This window comes from Oncorhynchus masou, chromosome 6 (assembly GCF_036934945.1).
Source record: "Oncorhynchus masou masou isolate Uvic2021 chromosome 6, UVic_Omas_1.1, whole genome shotgun sequence".
NCBI lineage: Eukaryota > Metazoa > Chordata > Actinopteri > Salmoniformes > Salmonidae > Oncorhynchus > Oncorhynchus masou.
Window position 1 is genome coordinate 6,755,010 of NC_088217.1, and position 22,500 is coordinate 6,777,509.

General features: G+C 46.0%; 1 protein-coding gene across 3 annotated transcripts in view; it reads left to right on the plus strand.

Moving 5' to 3' along the window:
* LOC135541322 (E3 ubiquitin-protein ligase RNF123) overlaps window positions 1-22,500 on the plus strand; it is a 268,130-nt gene that overhangs the window by 84,224 nt on the left and 161,406 nt on the right. For all 3 annotated transcript variants that reach the window (XM_064967483.1, XM_064967484.1, XM_064967485.1), the window contains exons 31-32: window positions 6,184-6,323; window positions 14,856-15,044. In XM_064967483.1, coding sequence (XP_064823555.1) covers window positions 6,184-6,323; window positions 14,856-15,044 — 329 coding nt within the window. The remainder of the gene's footprint in view (window positions 1-6,183; window positions 6,324-14,855; window positions 15,045-22,500) is intronic.

Below are 22,500 nucleotides of genomic sequence, written 5' to 3' on the forward strand. Positions count from 1 at the left end.
CTATGGCTGTGGAGGGAAACATCACGTATCTATGGCTGTGGAGGGAAACATCACGTATCTATGGCTGTGGAAGGAAACATCACGTATCTATGGCTGTGGAAGGAAACATCATGTATCTATAGCTGTGGAGGGAAACATCACGTATCTATGGCTGTGGAGGGAAACATCACGTATCTATGGCTGTGGAGGGAAACATCACGTATCTATGGCTGTGGAAGGAAACATCACGTATCTATGGCTGTGGAAGGAAACATCATGTATCTATAGCTGTGGAGGGAAACATCATGTATCTATAGCTGTGGAGGGAAACATCATGTATCTATAGCTGTGGAGGGAAACATCATGTATCTATAGCTGTGGAGGGAAACATCATGTATCTATGGCTGTGGAGGGAAACATCATGTATCTATGGCTGTGGAAGGAAACATCATGTATCTATGGCTGTGGAGGGAAACATCATGTATCTATGGCTGTGGAGGGAAACATGTATCTATAGCTGTGGAGGGAAACATCATGTATCTATAGCTGTGGAGGGAAACATCATGTAACTATAGCTGTGGAGGGAAACATCATGTATCTATAGCTGTGGAGGGAAACATCATGTATCTATAGCTGTGGAGGGAAACATCATGTATCTATGGCTGTGGAGGGAAACATCATGTATCTATGGCTGTGGAAGGAAACATCATGTATCTATGGCTGTGGAAGGAAACATCATGTATCTATGGCTGTGGAGGGAAACATCATGTATCTATGGCTGTGGAGGGAAACATCATGTATCTTTGGCTGTGGAGGGAAACATCATGTATCTATAGCTGTGGAGGGAAACATCATGTATCTATGGCTGTGGAGGGAAACATCATGTATCTATGGCTGTGGAGGGAAACATCATGTATCTATGGCTGTGGAGGGTATCTATGGCTGTGGAGGGAAACATCATGTATCTATGGCTGTGGAAGGAAACATCATGTATCTATAGCTGTGGAGGGAAACATCATGTATCTATGGCTGTGGAGGGAAACATCATGTATCTATGGCTGTGGAGGGAAACATCATGTATCTATAGCTGTGGAGGGAAACATCATGTCTCTATGGCTGTGGAGGGAAACATCATGTCTCTATGGCTGTGGAGGGAAACATCATGTATCTATAGCTGTGGAAGGAAACATCATGTGGCTGTGGAGGGAAACATCATGTCTCTATGGCTGTGGAGGGAAACATCATGTATCTATAGCTGTGGAAGGAAACATCATGCATCTATGGCTGTGGAAGGAAACATCATGTATCTATGGCTGTGGAGGGAAACATCATGTATCTATGGCTGTGGAGGGAAACATCATGTATCTATGGCTGTGGAAGGAAACATGTATCTATGGCTGTGGAAGGAAACATCATGTATCTATAGCTGTGGAGGGAAACATCATGTCTCTATGGCTGTGGAGGGAAACATCATGTATCTATGGCTGTGGAAGGAAACATCATGTATCTATAGCTGTGGAAGGAAACATCATGTCTCTATGGCTGTGGAGGGAAACATCATGTCTCTATAGCTGTGGAAGGAAACATCATGCATCTATGGCTGTGGAAGGAAACATCATGTATCTATGGCTGTGGAGGGAAACATCATGTATCTATAGCTGTGGAGGGAAACATCATGTCTCTATGGCTGTGGAGGGAAACATCATGTCTCTATGGCTGTGGAGGGAAACATCATGTATCTATGGCTGTGGAGGGAAACATCATGTATCTATGGCTGTGGAGGGAAACATCATGTATCTATAGCTGTGGAGGGAAACATCATGTCTCTATGGCTGTGGAGGGAAACATCATGTCTCTATGGCTGTGGAGGGAAACATCATGTATCTATAGCTGTGGAAGGAAACATCATGTGGCTGTGGAGGGAAACATCATGTCTCTATGGCTGTGGAGGGAAACATCATGTATCTATAGCTGTGGAAGGAAACATCATGCATCTATGGCTGTGGAAGGAAACATCATGTATCTATGGCTGTGGAGGGAAACATCATGTATCTATGGCTGTGGAGGGAAACATTGTGTATCTATGGCTGTGGAGGGAAACATCACGTATCTATGGCTGTGGAAGGAAACATCATGTATCTATGGCTGTGGAAGGAAACATCATGTATCTATAGCTGTGGAGGGAAACATCATGTCTCTATGGCTGTGGAGGGAAACATCATGTATCTATGGCTGTGGAAGGAAACATCATGTCTCTATGGCTGTGGAGGGAAACATCATGTCTCTATAGCTGTGGAAGGAAACATCATGCATCTATGGCTGTGGAAGGAAACATCATGTATCTATGGCTGTGGAGGGAAACATCATGTATCTATAGCTGTGGAGGGAAACATCATGTCTCTATGGCTGTGGAGGGAAACATCATGTCTCTATGGCTGTGGAGGGAAACATCATGTATCTATAGCTGTGGAAGGAAACATCATGTGGCTGTGGAGGGAAACATCATGTCTCTATGGCTGTGGAGGGAAACATCATGTATCTATAGCTGTGGAAGGAAACATCATGCATCTATGGCTGTGGAAGGAAACATCATGTATCTATGGCTGTGGAGGGAAACATCATGTATCTATGGCTGTGGAGGGAAACATTGTGTATCTATGGCTGTGGAGGGAAACATCACGTATCTATGGCTGTGGAAGGAAACATCATGTATCTATGGCTGTGGAGGGAAACATCATGTATCTATGGCTGTGGAGGGAAACATCATGTATCTATGGCTGTGGAGGGAAACATCATGTATCTATGGCTGTGGAGGGAAACATCATGTATCTATGGCTGTGGAGGGAAACATTGTGTATCTATGGCTCTAGAGGGAAACATCGTGTATCTATGGCTGTGGAAGGAAACATCATGTATCTATGGCTGTGGAGGGAAACATCATGTATCTATGGCTGTGGAGGGAAACATTGTGTATCTATGGCTCTAGAGGGAAACATCGTGTATCTATGGCTGTGGAAGGAAACATCATGTATCTATGGCTGTGGAAGGAAACATCATGTATCTATGGCTGTGGAAGGAAACATCATGTATCTATGGCTGTGGAGGGAAACATCATGTATCTATGGCTGTGGAGGGAAACATCATGTATCTATGGCTGTGGAGGGAAACATGTATCTATGGCTGTGGAAGGAAACATCATGTATCTATGGCTGTGGAGGGAAACATGTATCTATGGCTGTGGAGGGAAACATCATGTATCTATGGCTGTGGAAGGAAACATCATGTATCTATGGCTGTGGAAGGAAACATCATGTATCTATGGCTGTGGAGGGAAACATGTATCTATGGCTGTGGAAGGAAACATCATGTATCTATGGCTGTGGAGGGAAACATGTATCTATGGCTGTGGAGGGAAACATCATGTATCTATGGCTGTGGAAGGAAACATCATGTATCTATGGCTGTGGAGGGAAACATCATGTATCTATGGCTGTGGAGGGAAACATCATGTATCTATGGCTGTGGAAGGAAACATCACGTATCTATGGCTGTGGAGGGAAACATCATGTATCTATGGCTGTGGAGGGAAACATCATGTATCTATGGCTGTGGAGGGAAACATCATGTATCTATGGCTGTGGAGGGAAACATCATGTATCTATAGCTGTGGAAGGAAACATCATGTATCTATGGCTGTGGAGGGAAACATCATGTATCTATGGCTGTGGAGGGAAACATCATGTATCTATGTGGAGGACAGTGATGGGTGGACTGGAGGAGGTGTGAAGGCAACGTTTGTAATGAGAAAGGAAAGGAGAGATTGGGCAGGGTAATATAACATACTGTCCAACCATCAATCCCTTATCCAATCTCCCCAGACAGTCCCTGGGTGGGTTGAAGAGAGGAGGGAGGAGGGGCGAGACGTCAGGCAGAATAATAGAACATTACCCTCCATCAGCTCGGTGGGAGCCAGAGGAGGTGAGCATCTATTCATCCATACAATACACCCGCTTCACGCTGCTGTCCTCTGTCCGAAAACTACCCAGTACATCCCCTGGCTAGTCTCTGTAGGCCAGTGTGCAGCCACACAGCGTATAGAACATTATTGTGTGAAGTTAATTAAATCTAAAGGTTATCTCTCCTTAAAGAGCGACAACACTGTCCTGCTCAATGATTGGTTGGTACGCTTGACGAGGTTTATTGAGAATCCCTTGTCCTTCAAGAGCGACGTTACAATGCTTTAGTCATGTGGGATGTGGATATTTCTCTCTGTCGCTCTCTCCCTCTCTGGGATAAGGTGTTACATTTACAGCCTATCCTCCACAGTACGGGATGAGGTCCTCCACAGTACGGGATGAGGTCCTCCACAGTACGGGATGAGGTCCTCCACAGTACGGGATGAGGTCCTCCACAGTACGGGATGAGAGGTCCTCCACAGTACGGGATGAGAGGTCCTCCACAGTACGGGATGAGAGGTCCTCCACAGTACGGGATGAGAGGTCCTCCACAGTACGGGATGAGAGGTCCTCCACAGTACGGGATGAGAGGTCCTCCACAGTACGGGATGAGAGGTCCTCCACAGTACGGGATGAGAGGTCCTCCACAGTACGGGATGAGAGGTCCTCCACAGTACGGGATGAGAGGTCCTCCACAGTACGGGATGAGAGGTCCTCCACAGTACGGGATGAGAGGTCCTCCACAGTACGGGATGAGAGGTCCTCCACAGTACGGGATGAGAGGTCCTCCACAGTACGGGATGAGAGGTCCTCCACAGTACGGGATGAGAGGTCCTCCACAGTACGGGATGAGAGGTCCTCCACAGTACGGGATGAGAGGTCCTCCACAGTACGGGATGAGAGGTCCTCCACAGTACGGGATGAGAGGTCCTCCACAGTATGGGATGAATGGATGTTGTCTCAAAAAACTGCTTCTGGGAAACAGCTGTCGGGAGGCAACAGGGCAGAGCCCGAGATACAAATGGTATTTGTTTACTTTCCTACTTGTACCACCAGACATCAAGCAAGCATGTTACTTTGGCTTTGTCGCCTGGTAATTCAGGCTTCACCCACAGCCTCTGGCGTCCTGTTTCACCCACAGCCTCTGGCGTCCTGTTTCACCCACAGCCTCTGGCGTCCTGCCTCAGCCTCTGGCGTCCTGTTTCACCCATAGCCTCTGGCACGTCCTGCCTCAGCCTCTGTCTCGTCCTGCCTCAGCCTCGGGCACGTCCTGCCTCAGCCTCTGGCACGTCCCGACTCAGCCTCTGGCACGTCCCGCCTCAGCCTCTGGCACGTCCCGCCTCAGCCTCTGGCACGTCCCGCCTCAGCCTCTGGCACGTCCTGCCTCAGCCTCTGGCACGTCCTGCCTCAGCCTCTGGCACGTCCTGCCTCAGCCTCTGGCACGTCCTGCCTCAGCCTCTGGCACGTCCTGTTTCACCCACAGCCTCTGGCACGTCCTGCCTCAGCCTCTGTCTCGTCCTGCCTCAGCCTCGGGCACGTCCTGCCTCAGCCTCTGGCACGTCCTGCCTCAGCCTCTGGCACGTCCTGCCTCAGTCTCTGGCACGTCCCGACTCAGCCTCTGGCACGTCCCGCCTCAGCCTCTGGCACGTCCCGCCTCAGCCTCTGGCACGTCCTGCCTCAGCCTCGGGCACGTCCTGGCACGTCCTGCCTCAGCCTCTGGCACGTCCTGCCTCAGCCTCTGGCACGTCCTGCCTCAGCCTCTGGCACGTCCTGCCTCAGCCTCGGGCACGTCCTGCCTCAGCCTCGGGCACGTCCTGCCTCAGCCTCTGGCACGTCTTGCCTCAGCCATTGTGGTCCAGTGCATCTCTTTATACAATCTGAATAGAATGTGTCATGATGTGAAATCTGTAATGGTTAGTATGTAATTAGTATCATGCAGGGGGGGATATGTGTGTCTTTGATCAATCTATTCTGTATACTGTCATATCAACCCCCACTCTGCACAGCGTCATGCTATGAGTTAGATAGGGCTGTATAATCTGCTGCTGGGACTTGTGAATAAAACAAATTAAAACAGAAGACAAACACTTATTTTTTTATTTCTGTAAGTTTCAAAACGTTTTGCCATGGTGTTCCGTAAACAAAGGGTCTTTGGCCCAACTGAACGTGGCCCTGGTGTGAAACCTGCAGTATTCTCTCCTCTAATTGGTTGTGTGACAGTATTCTCCTCTCTGATTGGTCGTTACAGAGCCGTGCCCGTCCCTCCTGCTGCAGAGACACATGGCGGAGCTGCTCTCTCTGGATAAAGACATGGCCGCCTCCTTCCTCAATTCTGTTCTCAACCAGCTCAACTGGGCCTTTTCAGAGTTTATAGGCATGATCCAGGAGGTGAGCATAGAAATCGACATCACTTCCTGCTAGGGCTGACCCCAATTATAATTAGTCGATTGTTTGGTCAATAGGCTTTTGTTTAACCAACTTCTTTTTGTTGTTTTTTTTGTCAAATATATATATATATTTCTTTTAATGGCAAACGAGACACCTGTGTGATTTGAGCCCGTCTCGGTGAACTAATTGTCTCGGTGAACTAATCCATTGCGGAGGCCGGCGTGAAGGGCACAGTCCATGAAGGATAGTCTCTCTAAAAATGCACAATGCAAGTGTCTCTCGCCAATTTGTGCGCACATTCATTGTTTAATAACTTAATTGTGTGAATTGTTTACCTTGATTGTTAGGTTCCCCGTTACACGCGTCACCATTTACTGTTAATTCCTATAATTTCTCATCTACGATGTTTGGTTATGATAATTTCTGTTAATGAATTCAATCTATTATTATTATTATTATTATTATTAGTCTTTTAATGGTTTCCTTGTCAGAATGGGCACTTTTGCAGAGCGCACAACCTATTTTACAAGTTTAGGTTTATTACATTCTATTGACGAGTTTCGTCAATTTAGTCATTGTATTTTGTTTGGAGCGCTCCTGTCAATGTTAAGTAAGTATGCACACACACAGAGGTAGGCCTCTAGTCTACCTGGCCTGATTTACACACAGAAGTAGGCCTCTAGTCTACCTGGCCTGATTTACACACAGAAGTAGGCCTCTAGTCTACCTGGCCTGATTTACACACAGAAGTAGGCCTCTAGTCTACCTGGCCTGATTTACACACAGAAGTAGGCCTCTAGTCTACCTGGCCTGATTTACACACAGAAGTAGGCCTCTAGTCTACCTGGCCTGATTTACACATAGAAGTAGGCTTATGGTCTACCTGGCCTGATTTACACACAGAGGTAGGCCTCTAGTCTACCTGGCCTGATTTACACACAGAAGTAGGCCTCTAGTCTACCTGGCCTGATTTACACACAGAAGTAGGCCTCTAGTCTACCTGGCCTGATTTACACATAGAAGTAGGCTTATGGTCTACCTGGCCTGATTTACACACTGAAGTAGGCCTCTAGTCTACCTGGCCTGATTTACACACAGAAGTAGGCCTCTAGTCTACCTGGCCTGATTTATACACAGAAGTAGGCCTCTAGTCTACCTGGCCTGATTTACACACAGAAGTAGGCCTCTAGTCTACCTGGCCTGATTTACACACAGAAGTAGGCCTCTAGTCTACATGGCCTGATTTACACACAGAAGTAGGCCTCTAGTCTACCTGGCCTGATTTACACATAGAAGTAGGCTTATGGTCAACCTGGCCTGATTTACACACAGAAGTAGGCCTCTAGTATACCTGGCCTGATTTACACACAGAAGTAGGCCTATAGGTTACCTGGCCTGATTTACACATAGAAGTAGGCCTAATGTCTACCTGGCCTGATTTACGCATAGAAGTAGGCCTCTAGTCTACCTGGCCTGATTTACGCATAGAAGTAGGCCTCTAGTCTACCTGGCCTGATTTACACATTGAAGTAGGCCTATAGGCTACCTGGCCTGATTTACACAGAAGTAGGCCTGATTTACACATAGAAGTAGGCCTAATTTACGCATAGAAGTAGGCCTATAGGTTACCTGGCCTGATTTACACACAGAAGTAGGCCTCTAGTCTACCTGGCCTGATTTACACACAGAATAATAATAATAATAATATATCCCATTTAGCAGACGCTTTTGTCCAAAGCGACTTACAAGTCGGCTGGGGCCACTACTTTTTGCATATGGGTGGCCCCAGTGGGAAACGAACCCACGACGCTTGGCGTTGCAAGCGCCATGCTCTACCGACTGAGCCACACAGGACTACAGAAGTAGGCCTCTAGTCTACCTGGCCTGATTTACACGTAGAAGTAGAACCTATAGTCTACCTGGCCTGATTTCCAAATAGAAGTAGGCCTATAGTCTACCTGGCTTGATTTACACATAGAAGTAGGCCTATAGGTTACCTGGCCTGATTTACACATAGAAGTAGACTTGTCGGCTACCTGGCCTGATTTACACATAGAAGTAGGCCTCTAGTCTACCTGGCCTGATTTACACACAGAAGTAGGCCTCTAGTCTACCTGGCCTGATTTACACACAGAAGTAGGCCTCTAGTCTACCTGGCCTGATTTACACATAGAAGTAGGCTTATGGTCTACCTGGCCTGATTTACACACTGAAGTAGGCCTCTAGTCTACCTGGCCTGATTTACACACAGAAGTAGGCCTCTAGTCTACCTGGCCTGATTTATACACAGAAGTAGGCCTCTAGTCTACCTGGCCTGATTTACACACAGAAGTAGGCCTCTAGTCTACCTGGCCTGATTTACACACAGAAGTAGGCCTCTAGTCTACATGGCCTGATTTACACACAGAAGTAGGCCTCTAGTCTACCTGGCCTGATTTACACATAGAAGTAGGCTTATGGTCAACCTGGCCTGATTTACACACAGAAGTAGGCCTCTAGTATACCTGGCCTGATTTACACACAGAAGTAGGCCTATAGGTTACCTGGCCTGATTTACACATAGAAGTAGGCCTAATGTCTACCTGGCCTGATTTACGCATAGAAGTAGGCCTCTAGTCTACCTGGCCTGATTTACGCATAGAAGTAGGCCTCTAGTCTACCTGGCCTGATTTACACATAGAAGTAGGCCTATAGGCTACCTGGCCTGATTTACACAGAAGTAGGCCTGATTTACACATAGAAGTAGGCCTAATTTACGCATAGAAGTAGGCCTATAGGTTACCTGGCCTGATTTACACACAGAAGTAGGCCTCTAGTCTACCTGGCCTGATTTACACACAGAAGTAGGCCTCTAGTCTACCTGGCCTGATTTACACGTAGAAGTAGAACCTATAGTCTACCTGGCCTGATTTCCAAATAGAAGTAGGCCTATAGTCTACCTGGCTTGATTTACACATAGAAGTAGGCATATAGGTTACCTGGCCTGATTTACACATAGAAGTAGACTTGTCGGCTACCTGGCCTGATTTACACATAGAAGTAGGCCTATAGGCTACCTGGCCTGATTTACACATAGAAGTAGGCCTATACGTTACCTGGCTTGATTTACACATAGAAGAAGGCCTATAGGTTACCTGGCTTGATTTACACATAGAAGTAGGCCTATAGGTTACCTGGCTTGATTTACACATAGAAGTAGGCCTATAGGTTACCTGGCTTGATTTACACATGGAAGTAGGCCTATAGGTTACCTGGCCTGATTTACACACAGAAGTAGGCCTCTAGTCTACCTGGCCTGATTTACACATAGAAGTAGGCCTATAGGTTACCTGGCCTGATTTACACACAGAAGTAGTCCTCTAGTCTACCTGGCCTGATTTACACACAGAAGTAGACCTCTAGTCTACCTGGCCTGATTTACACACAGAAGTAGGCCTCTAGTCTACCTGGCCTGATTTACACACAGAGGTAGGCCTCTAGTCTACCTGGCCTGATTTACACATAGAAGTAGGCTTATGGTCTACCTGGCCTGATTTACACACTGAAGTAGGCCTCTAGTCTACCTGGCCTGATTTATACACAGAAGTAGGCCTCTAGTCTACCTGGCCTGATTTACACATAGAAGTAGGCCTATACGTTACCTGGCTTGATTTACACATAGAAGTAGGCCTATAGGTTACCTGGCTTGATTTACACATAGAAGTAGGCCTATAGGTTACCTGGCTTGATTTACACATGGAAGTAGGCCTATAGGTTACCTGGCCTGATTTACACACAGAAGTAGGCCTCTAGTCTACCTGGCCTGATTTACACACAGAAGTAGGCCTCTAGTCTACCTGGCCTGATTTACACATAGAAGTAGGCCTATAGGTTACCTGGCTTGATTTACACATAGAAGTAGGCCTATAGTCTACCTGGCCTGATTTCCAAATAGAAGTAGGCCTATAGTCTACCTGGCTTGATTTCCAAATAGAAGTAGGCCTATAGTCTACCTGGCTTGATTTACACATAGAAGTAGGCCTATAGGTTACCTGGCCTGATTTACACATAGAAGTAGACTTGTCGGCTACCTGGCCTGATTTACACATAGAAGTAGGCCTATAGGCTACCTGGCCTGATTTACACATAGAAGTAGGCCTATACGTTACCTGGCTTGATTTACACATAGAAGTAGGCCTATAGGTTACCTGGCCTGATTTACACATAGAAGTAGGCCTATAGGTTACCTGGCTTGATTTACACATAGAAGTAGGCCTATAGGTTACCTGGCTTGATTTACACATAGAAGTAGGCCTATAGGTTACCTGGCCTGATTTACACATAGAAGTAGGCCTATAGGTTACCTGGCCTGATTTACACATAGAAGTAGGCCTCTAGTCTACCTGGCCTGATTTACACATGGAAGTAGGCCTATAGGTTACCTGGCCTGATTTACACACAGAAGTAGGCCTCTAGTCTACCTGGCCTGATTTACACATAGAAGTAGGCCTATAGGTTACCTGGCCTGATTTACACACAGAAGTAGTCCTCTAGTCTACCTGGCCTGCTTTACACATAGAAGTAGGGCCTATAGGCTACCTGGCCTGATTTACACATAGAAGTAGGCCTATACGTTACCTGGCTTGATTTACACATAGAAGTAGGCCTATAGGTTACCTGGCTTGATTTACACATAGAAGTAGGCCTATAGGTTACCTGGCTTGATTTACACATAGAAGTAGGCCTCTAGTCTACCTGGCCTGATTTACACATAGAAGTAGGCCTATATGTTACCTGGCCTGATTTACACACAGAAGTAGGCCTCTAGTCTACCTGGCCTGATTTACACACAGAAGTAGGCCTCTAGTCTACCTGGCCTGATTTACACATAGAAGTAGGCCTATAGGTTACCTGGCTTGATTTACACATAGAAGTAGGCCTATAGTCTACCTGGCCTGATTTCCAAATAGAAGTAGGCCTATAGTCTACCTGGCTTGATTTCCAAATAGAAGTAGGCCTATAGTCTACCTGGCTTGATTTACACATAGAAGTAGGCATATAGGTTACCTGGCCTGATTTACACATAGAAGTAGACTTGTCGGCTACCTGGCCTGATTTACACATAGAAGTAGGCCTATAGGCTACCTGGCCTGATTTACACATAGAAGAAGGCCTATACGTTACCTGGCTTGATTTACACATAGAAGTAGGCCTATAGGTTACCTGGCCTGATTTACACATAGAAGTAGGCCTATAGGTTACCTGGCTTGATTTACACATAGAAGTAGGCCTATAGGTTACCTGGCTTGATTTACACATAGAAGTAGGCCTATAGGTTACCTGGCCTGATTTACACATAGAAGTAGGCCTATAGGTTACCTGGCCTGATTTACACATAGAAGTAGGCCTATAGGTTACCTGGCCTGATTTACACATAGAAGTAGGCCTATAGGTTACCTGGCTTGATTTACACATAGAAGTAGGCCTATAGGTTACCTGGCCTGCGTGCAAATCTAGTCATATAAATGTGCCCATTTGGGGATCTGATAGTATTTCTGATTGGCTTAATGCATCCCCACTAATAACTTGTGGAGCTTCTCAAAGTAATGTTTTCTTCACCTCAAACAGCAAGCAAACCCAGTCTGTATTTACATCCATTGAGAATGACAATAGTTCCTCCAATGTACTGTTCCGTTCAAACATTTGGACACACTTACTTATTCAAAGGGTTTTTCTTTATTTTATTTTTTACTTTTTTCTACATTGTAGAATAATAGTGAAGACATCCAAACTATTAAATATAACACACGGAATCATGTAGTAAACAAGTAAGTGTGAAACATATCAAAATATATTTGAGCCTCTTCAAAGTAGCCACGCTTTGCCTTGATGACAGCTTTGCACACACTTGGCATTCTCTCAACCAGCTTCATGAGGTAGTTACTTGGAATGTATTTCAATTAACAGGTGTGCCTTGTTAAAAGTGAATTTGTGGAAATTTTGGGTAATCTTTTGGAAAATATCTCCAGCTCTCCCTTTTTTTTTGATAACCACTCAGCGTGAAAGGGAAACATATCATGCTCTGATCCAGTGGAAATGTCAACTAGACCTACCTGATAAGTGCTTATCCCTTGTGTAGAATAGCCTCCAGCTATGTCTGTCCCGAGCTCACTGACATGGAGAAACTCTTGCGAGCCCAGAATATTTTATACAATGTTGCAAGTTTGCTAGAGCAAGCTTGGGCAGGACCCTAGTTAATAGTATATACAGTGTTTGAAGTTTGCCGACAGGCCATGCGTAGCTCCCAGTGTCTGGTATAAAGCAGACTGAACCAGGTTTTCCTCTCGGATTTTGCCAGTGCTTAACTCCATTAAGTTTCTATTCTTTTCCTGAAAAACTCCCCAGTACTTAACGTTTACAAACATTCCCATAACCTGATGCAGGCACCACTATGCTTGAAAATATGGAGAGTGGTACTCGGTAATGTGTTGTATTGGATTTGCCCCAAACGTAACATTTATCAAATCAAATTTAGTTTTCAGTATTACTTTAGTGCCTTGGTGCAAACAGGATGCATGTTTTGGAATATTTTTATTATGCGTAGGTCCACCTTGACATTATGGTACATTGTGTGTAGGCTACACTGCTCAAAAAAAATCAAGGGAACACTTAAACAACACAATGTAACTCCAAGTCAATCACACTTCTGTGAAATCAAACTGTCCACTTTGGAAGCAACACTGATTGACAATAAATTTCACTTGCTGTTGTGCAAATGGAATAGACAACAGGTGGAAATTATAGGCAATTAGCAAGACACCCCCAATAAAGGAGTGGTTCTGCAGGTGGTGACCACAGACCACTTCTCAGTTCCTTTGCTTCCTGGCTGATGTTTTGGTCACTTTTTGAATGCTGGAGGTGCTTTCACTCTAGCGGTAGCATGAGACGGAGTCTACAACCCACACAAGAGGCTCAGGTAGTGCAGCTCATCCAGGATGGCACATCAATGCGAGCTGTGGCAAGAAGGTTTGCTGTGTCTGTCAGCGTAGTGTCCAGAGCATGGAGGCGCTACCAAGAGACAGGCCAGTACATCAGGAGACGTGGAGGAGGGCAACAACCCAGCAGCAGGACCGCTACCTCTGCATTTGTGCAAGGAGGAGCAGGAGGAGCACTACCAGAGCCCTGCAAAATGACCTCCAGCAGGCCAAAAATCTGCATGTGTCTGCTCAAACGGTCAGAAACAGACTCCATGAGGGTGGTATGAGGGCCCGATGTCCACAGGTGGGGGTTGTGCTTACAGCCCAAGACCGTGCAGGATGTTTTTCATTTGCCAGAGAACACCAAGATTGGCAATTTGTCACTGGCTTCCTGTGCTCTTCACAGATGAAATCAGGTTCACACTGAGCACATGTGACAGACGTGACAGTCTGGAAACGGCGTGGAGAACGTTCTGCTGCCTGCAACATCCTCCAGCATGACCCGTTTGGCGGTGGGTCAGCCCTCCATGTGCTCGACTGCCTGACTGCCATTAGGTACCGAGATGAGATCCTCAGACTCCTTGTGAGACCATATGCTGGTGCGGTTGGCCCTGGGTTCCTCCTATTGCAAGACAATGCTAGACCTCATGTGGCTGGAGTGTGTCAGCAGTTCCTGCAAGAGGAAGGCATTGATGCTATGGACTGGCCCGCCCGTTCCCCAGACCTGAATCCAATTGAGCACATCTGGGACATCATGTCTCGCTTCATCCACCAACGCCACGTTGCACCACAGACTGTGGTGGAGGAGACCATCCGCCACCTCATCAGGAGCATGCCCAGGCGTTGTAGGGAGGTCATACAGGCACGTGGAGGCCACACACACTACTGAGCCTCATTTTGACTTGTTTTAATGACATTACTAAGTTGAATCAGCCTGTAGTGTGGTTTTCCACTTTAATTTTGAGTGTGACTCCAAATCCAGACCTCCATGGGTTGGTACATTTGACTTCCATTGATTAATTTTTGTGTGATTTTGTTGTCAGCACATTCAACTAGAAAATAAAAAAAGTATTTAATAAGAATATTTCATTCAGATCTAGGATGTGTTATTTTAGTGTTCCCTTTATTTTTTTTGAGCAGTGTGTGTGTATATATATATATATATATATAATATATATATATATTTTACATGTATCCATTTTAAATTCAGGCTGTAACACATCAAAATGTGTGCATACTTTCAAAAGGCACTGTGCGTGTCTGTCCCTCCTCCGGGCCTTGCCGTACACATTTAAAGGGATCGTGGCAAAAATCGCATTTGAAAGCAATGCATATATATTATTTTGTGTACACACACACACACACACACACAATTATTACCTTGCGATCTTCCTTGATGTTTTCATATGTTTTCATCTACTCCCGAAGTGTCCTAAAATAGATAATCAAATAGCTAGATAGTAATAAGACAATTGAATGTGTTGGGGTAGTAGAGGGGGGAGAGAAGCTGCTGTATATGATTTTTGGTTTTTAGAAAGCCTGCTCTAAAGTCCCTTTTTATTAATCTCCCCTCCAGATCCAGCAGGCAGCTGAACGTCCTGAGCGTAACTTTGTGGACACAAGGCAGCTGAAGGTGTGCGCTACGTGTTTCGATCTTTCCGTCAGCCTGCTGCGGGTCCTAGAGATGACAGTCACCCTGGTCCCACAGATCTTCCTCGACTGGACACGCCCCTCCGCTGAACTGCTGCTCAGGCGATTGGCTCAGGTGAGACGGCGCAGGATTTAATTCCGTTGGTTAATTAAGTGAATTGGTCGATTTGAATGATTTTGTTTAATTTAACTTGTTTGTTTGGGGGTATTGTGATGTCATAAGAGGACGTTGTCGCCGCGGCTCATCGGGTAGATATTTCACGGTTTGAAAAGGAAGAGTGTAGAATGCTGACCAAGGCCACGTCCAGAAACGCTCCCTACCCTCTAACCCGTATTACTTCACACAAGGACTTGGCCTTTGTCTCTACTGGCTGAACGTACATCTGAGGTTAGAGCATTGGACTAGTAACCGGAAGGTTGCAAGTTCAAACCCCCGAGCTGACAGGGTACAAATCTGTCGTTCTGCCCCTGAACAAGGCAGTTAACCCTCTGTTCCTAGGCCGTCATTGTAAATAAGAATTTGTTCTTAACTGACTTGCCTGGTTAAATAAAGGTAAAATTTTAAAAACAACTTACTGGAGTGAAATGACATGGAAAGAGTATTTATGAAGTCATCATATTATTCTGTTGTCCCGAAGGCAGTGATAAAAAAAAAAATATATATATATTTTTATTTTCATTTAACCAGGTAGGTCAGTTGAGAACAAATTATCATTTACAACTGCCACCTGGCCAAGACAAAGCAAAGCAGTGCAACAAAAAGAACAACACAGAGTTACACATAAACAAACGTACAGTCAATAACACAATAGAACAGTCTGTGTACAGTGTGTGCAAATGTAGAAGAGTAGGGAGGTAAGGCAATAAATAGGCCATAGAGTAGAAATAACTACAATTTAGCAATTAACACTGGTGTGATAGATGTGCAGATGATGATGTGCAAGTAGAGATACTGGGGTGCAAAAGAGCAAGAGGGTAAGTAATAATATGGGGGATGAGGTAGTTGGGTGTGCTATTTACAGATGAGCTACGTACAGGTACAGTGATCGGTAAGCTGCTCTGACAGCTGATGCTTAAAGTTAGAGAGGGAGATATAAAAGCTTCAGTGATTTTTGCAATTCACATGGAAAGGTAACCGCTCCTGTAGCCTTGCTGAATTCAGCACACCACACTGAATCCCCCCCCCCCCCCCCTCATTGTCCATATCCGCGGCCCCGTGAAGATCAAATTAGCATAATACAAAAAAAATCCCTATCAAAATCTGTCAGTTTAAGCTGGAGATATATTTATTTTGCAATCCCATGTCTCAGTCCACCGCGTCCGTCTATCACACTTCTGCGTTGACGAGTGGCTGAGCTGGAGTGGTGTGGTGTGTGGAGTGGTGTGGTGTGGTGTGGTGTGGAGTGGTGTGGAGTGGTGTGGAGTGGTGTGGAGTGGAGTGGTGTGGTGTGGTGTGGAGTGGTGTGGAGTGGTGTGGAGTGGTGTGGTGTGGAGTGGTGTGGTGTGGTGTGGAGTGGTGTGGAGTGGAGTGGTGTGGTGTGGTGTGGTGTGGAGTGGTGTGGTGTGGAGTGGTGTGGAGTGGTGTGGTGTGGTGTGGTGTGTCAGACCACGGGACATCCTGAACCAAAAATATCCGTCTTCTCACTAAATCGTCTGCACGGTTTGAGCCAGACGTTAATACGACCCCTCTGTGGAAAGGCGAGTGTCGTACCAACAACGCACATGTTGGTTTTTCTGCTCGAGGAAAAAATAAATGGAAGTTTGTATGGAGGTCGTTTAGTGCCGAACAATAAGGAGTTAAATACATAAACTAAACAATAAAATATTTCCTGATCTTTCTTTTATCTCTTAGATATAGAAAAGACACTTCAGATCAAACTTCCTTTAGAATTTGTTTTTTTGTTAGGGGGGTCTATCTGTTCTATGTCGTGAATCTGTTATTCAATGTGTTTCTATGTGCTAATAGCAGTAAGGACTATCTGTTATTCAATGTGTTTCTATGGGCTAATAGCAGTAAGGACTATCTGTTATTCAATGTGTTTCTATTAGCAGTAAGGACTATCTGTTATTCAATGTGTTTCTATGGGCTAATAGCAGTAAGGACTATCTGTTATTCAATGTGTTTCTATTGGCTAATAGCAGTAGGACCAAATTCAGTGTTTCATCAAATAAAGTTTTAATGTTTTTTTTGGATGCTTCAAGGGGTATTAAAATTCAAAATCAAATAGCTAAATGATCCATGGTATGACCTTATTAAAACAATTTCCTATGTCAGCTGAGATAGTAGAGGGTTACCTAGATAGTCGGGTAAACACAAAAGTGGAGGAACAAGTTTATCGTCTGTTCTGCCGGATGTTCGCTGTTACTCATCGTACACACACACACACACACACACACACACACCACACACACCACACACACACACACCACACACACCACACACACACCACACACACACACACCACACACACACCACACACACCACACACCACACACACACCACACACACCACACACACACACACACACACACACACACACACACACACACACACACACACACACACACACACACACACACACACACACATACCACACACACACACACATACCACACACACACACACACACACATACCACACACACACCACACACCACACACACACATACCACACACACACATACCACACACACATACCACACACACACATACCACACACACACCACACACACATACCACACACAAATACCACACACAGAACACACCACACCACACAACACACACATACCACACATACCACACACACACACACACACACACACACACACACACACACACACACACACACACACACACACACACACACACACACACACACACACACACACACACACACATACCACACACATAACACACACACCACACACAACATACACACCACACAACATACACACCACACAACATACACACCACACAACATACACACCATACAACACATACACCACACAACACACACATACCACACACACATACCACACACACACATAACACATACCACACACACACACCACACACATACCACACCACATACCACACACACACACACACACCACACACATACCACACACACCACACACATACCACACCACATACCACACACACCACACACATACCACACACACCACACACACCACACCACACAACATACACACCACACAACATACACACCACACAACATACACACCACACACCATACACACCACACAACATACACATACCACACACACATACCACACACACACAACGCATACCACACACACACACACACACCACACCACATACCACACACACATACCACACACACCACACACATACCACACACACCACACACACCACACAACATACACACCACACAACATACACACCACACACCACACAACATACACACCACACAACATACACACCATACAACACATACACCACACAACACACACATACCACACACACATACCACACACACACATAACACATACCACACACACACACCACACACATACCACACCACATACCACACACACACACACACACACACACCACACACCACACATACCACACACACACCACACACCACACACACACATACCACACACACACATACCACACACACACCACACACCACACACACACATACCACACACACACCACACACACACATACCACACACACACATAACACATACCACACACACACACCACACACATACCACACCACATACCACACACACACACACCACACACCACACACACACATACCACACACACACCACACACCACACACACACATACCACACACACACCACACACACACATACCACACACACACCACACACACACATACCACACACACACCACACACACACCACACACACACACCACACACACATACCACACACAAATACCACACACACAACACACACATACCACACATACCACACACACACACACACACACACATACCACACACATACCACACACATAACACACACACCACACACAACATACACACCACACAACATACACACCACACAACATACACACCACACAACATACACACCACACAACATACACACCACACAACATACACACCACACAACATACACACCACACACCATACACACCACACAACATACACACCATACAACACATACACCACACAACACACACATACCACACCACACACACATACCACACACACACATAACACATAACACATACCACACACCACACACCACACACACCACACACACACACACATACCACACACACATACCACACACACATACCACACACACATACCACACACACATACCACACACCACACAACACCACACACACACAAATACCACACACACACAACACCACACACACACAAATACCACACACACACCACACACACATACCACACACACCACACAACACCCACACATACCACACACATACCACACACACACCACACACACACCACACACATACCACACACACACATAACACATACCACACACACATACCACACACACACATAACACATACCACACACACATACCACACACACACACACCACACACACATACCACACAACACCCACACATACCACACACATACCACACACACACCACACACACACCACACACATACCACACACACACACATAACACATACCACACACACATACCACACACATACCACACACACACATAACACATACCACACACACATACCACACACACACACACCACACACACCACACACCACACACACCACACACCACACACACCACACACACGCACACACACACCACACACACCACACATACACCACACACACCACACAACACATACACCACACACACACACACCACACATATACCACACACACACCACACACATACCACACCACACACACCACACACACACACACACACACACACACACACACACACACACACACACACACACACACACACACACACACACACACACACACAACATACACACCACACAACACATACACCACACAACACATACACCACACAACACACACATACCACACACCACACACATACCACACACCACACAACACCACACACACACAAATACCACACCACACACACATACCACACACCACACAACACCACACACACACAAATACCACACACACACAAATACCACACACACCACACAACACCCACACAACACACACACACACACACACCACACACATACCACACACACACCACACATATACCACATACACACCACACATATACCACACACACACCACACATATACCACACACCACACACCACACACACCACACACCACACACACACACATAACACACACCACACACCACACACACCACACACCACACACACCACACACCACACACACACACACACACATACCACACACCACACACACACAAATACCACACACACACCACACCACACACACATACCACACACACCACACAACACCCACACAACACACACACACATACCACACACACACCACACACATACCACACACACCACACATATACCACACACACACCACACACATACCACACACACACATAACACACACCACACACACACACATACCACACACCACACACCACACACACCACACACCACACACACACACACATACCACACACCACACAACACCACACACACACAAATACCACACACACACCACACCACACCACACACACACCACACAACACCCACACAACACACACACACATACCACACACACACCACACACACACCACACACACACACACACACACACACACACACACACACACACACACACACACACACACACCACACATACCACACCACATACCACACACACCACACATACCACACATACCACACACACCACACACATACCACACACACCACACAACATACACACCACACAACATACACACCACACACCATACACATACCACACAGCATACACACCATACAACACATACACCACACAACACACACATACCACACACACATACCACACACACACATAACACACACCACACACCACACACACCACACAACATACACACCACACACCATACACACCACACAACATACACACCACACATACACCACACAACATACACATACACCACACAACACACACATACCACACACACATACCACACACACACATAACACATACCACACACACACACCACACACATACCACACACCACACACCACACACACCACACACACACACACATACCACACACCACACAACACCACACACACACAAATACCACACACACACCACACCACACCACACACACATACCACACACACATACCACACACACACCACACATATACCACACACACACCACACATATACCACACACACACCACACACACCACACATATACCACACACACACCACACACATACCACACACCACACACATACCACACACCACACACACACACACACATACCACACACACATACCACACACCACACAATACCACACACCACACAACACCACACACACACAAATACCACACACATACCACACACACACCACACATATACCACACACACACCACACATATACCACACACACCACACACACCACACATATACCACACACACCACACACACACACCACACACATACCACACACCACACACATACCACACACCACACACCACACACACACACACACACATACCACACACACATACCACACACCACACAAATACCACACACCACACAACACCACACACACACAAATACCACACACATACCACACACACATACATATATATTACACACACACCATTATATTACCACACATATTACACACACCACATTATATATACACACACCACACACACACACCACACACATACCACACACCACACACATACCACACACCACACACCACACACATACCACACACACATACCACACACACATACCACACACCACACAATACCACACACCACACAACACCACACACACACAAATACCACACACACACCACACACACATACCACACACACCACACAACACCCACACAACACACACACACATACCACACACACACACACACACATACCACACACACACACCACACATATACCACACACACACCACACATATACCACACATATACCACACCACATACCACACCACATACCACACACACCACTCACATACCACACACATACCACACACATACCACACACACACCACACAAAACATACACACCACAAAACATACACACCACACAACATACACACCACACAACACATACACCACACAACACATACACACCACACAACACATACACACCACACAACACACACACACCACACAACACACACATACCACACACACATACCACACACACACACCACACACACATACCACACACACACACCACACACATACCACACACACACATAACACATAACACACACACACAACACACACACCACACACCACACACACACCACACATA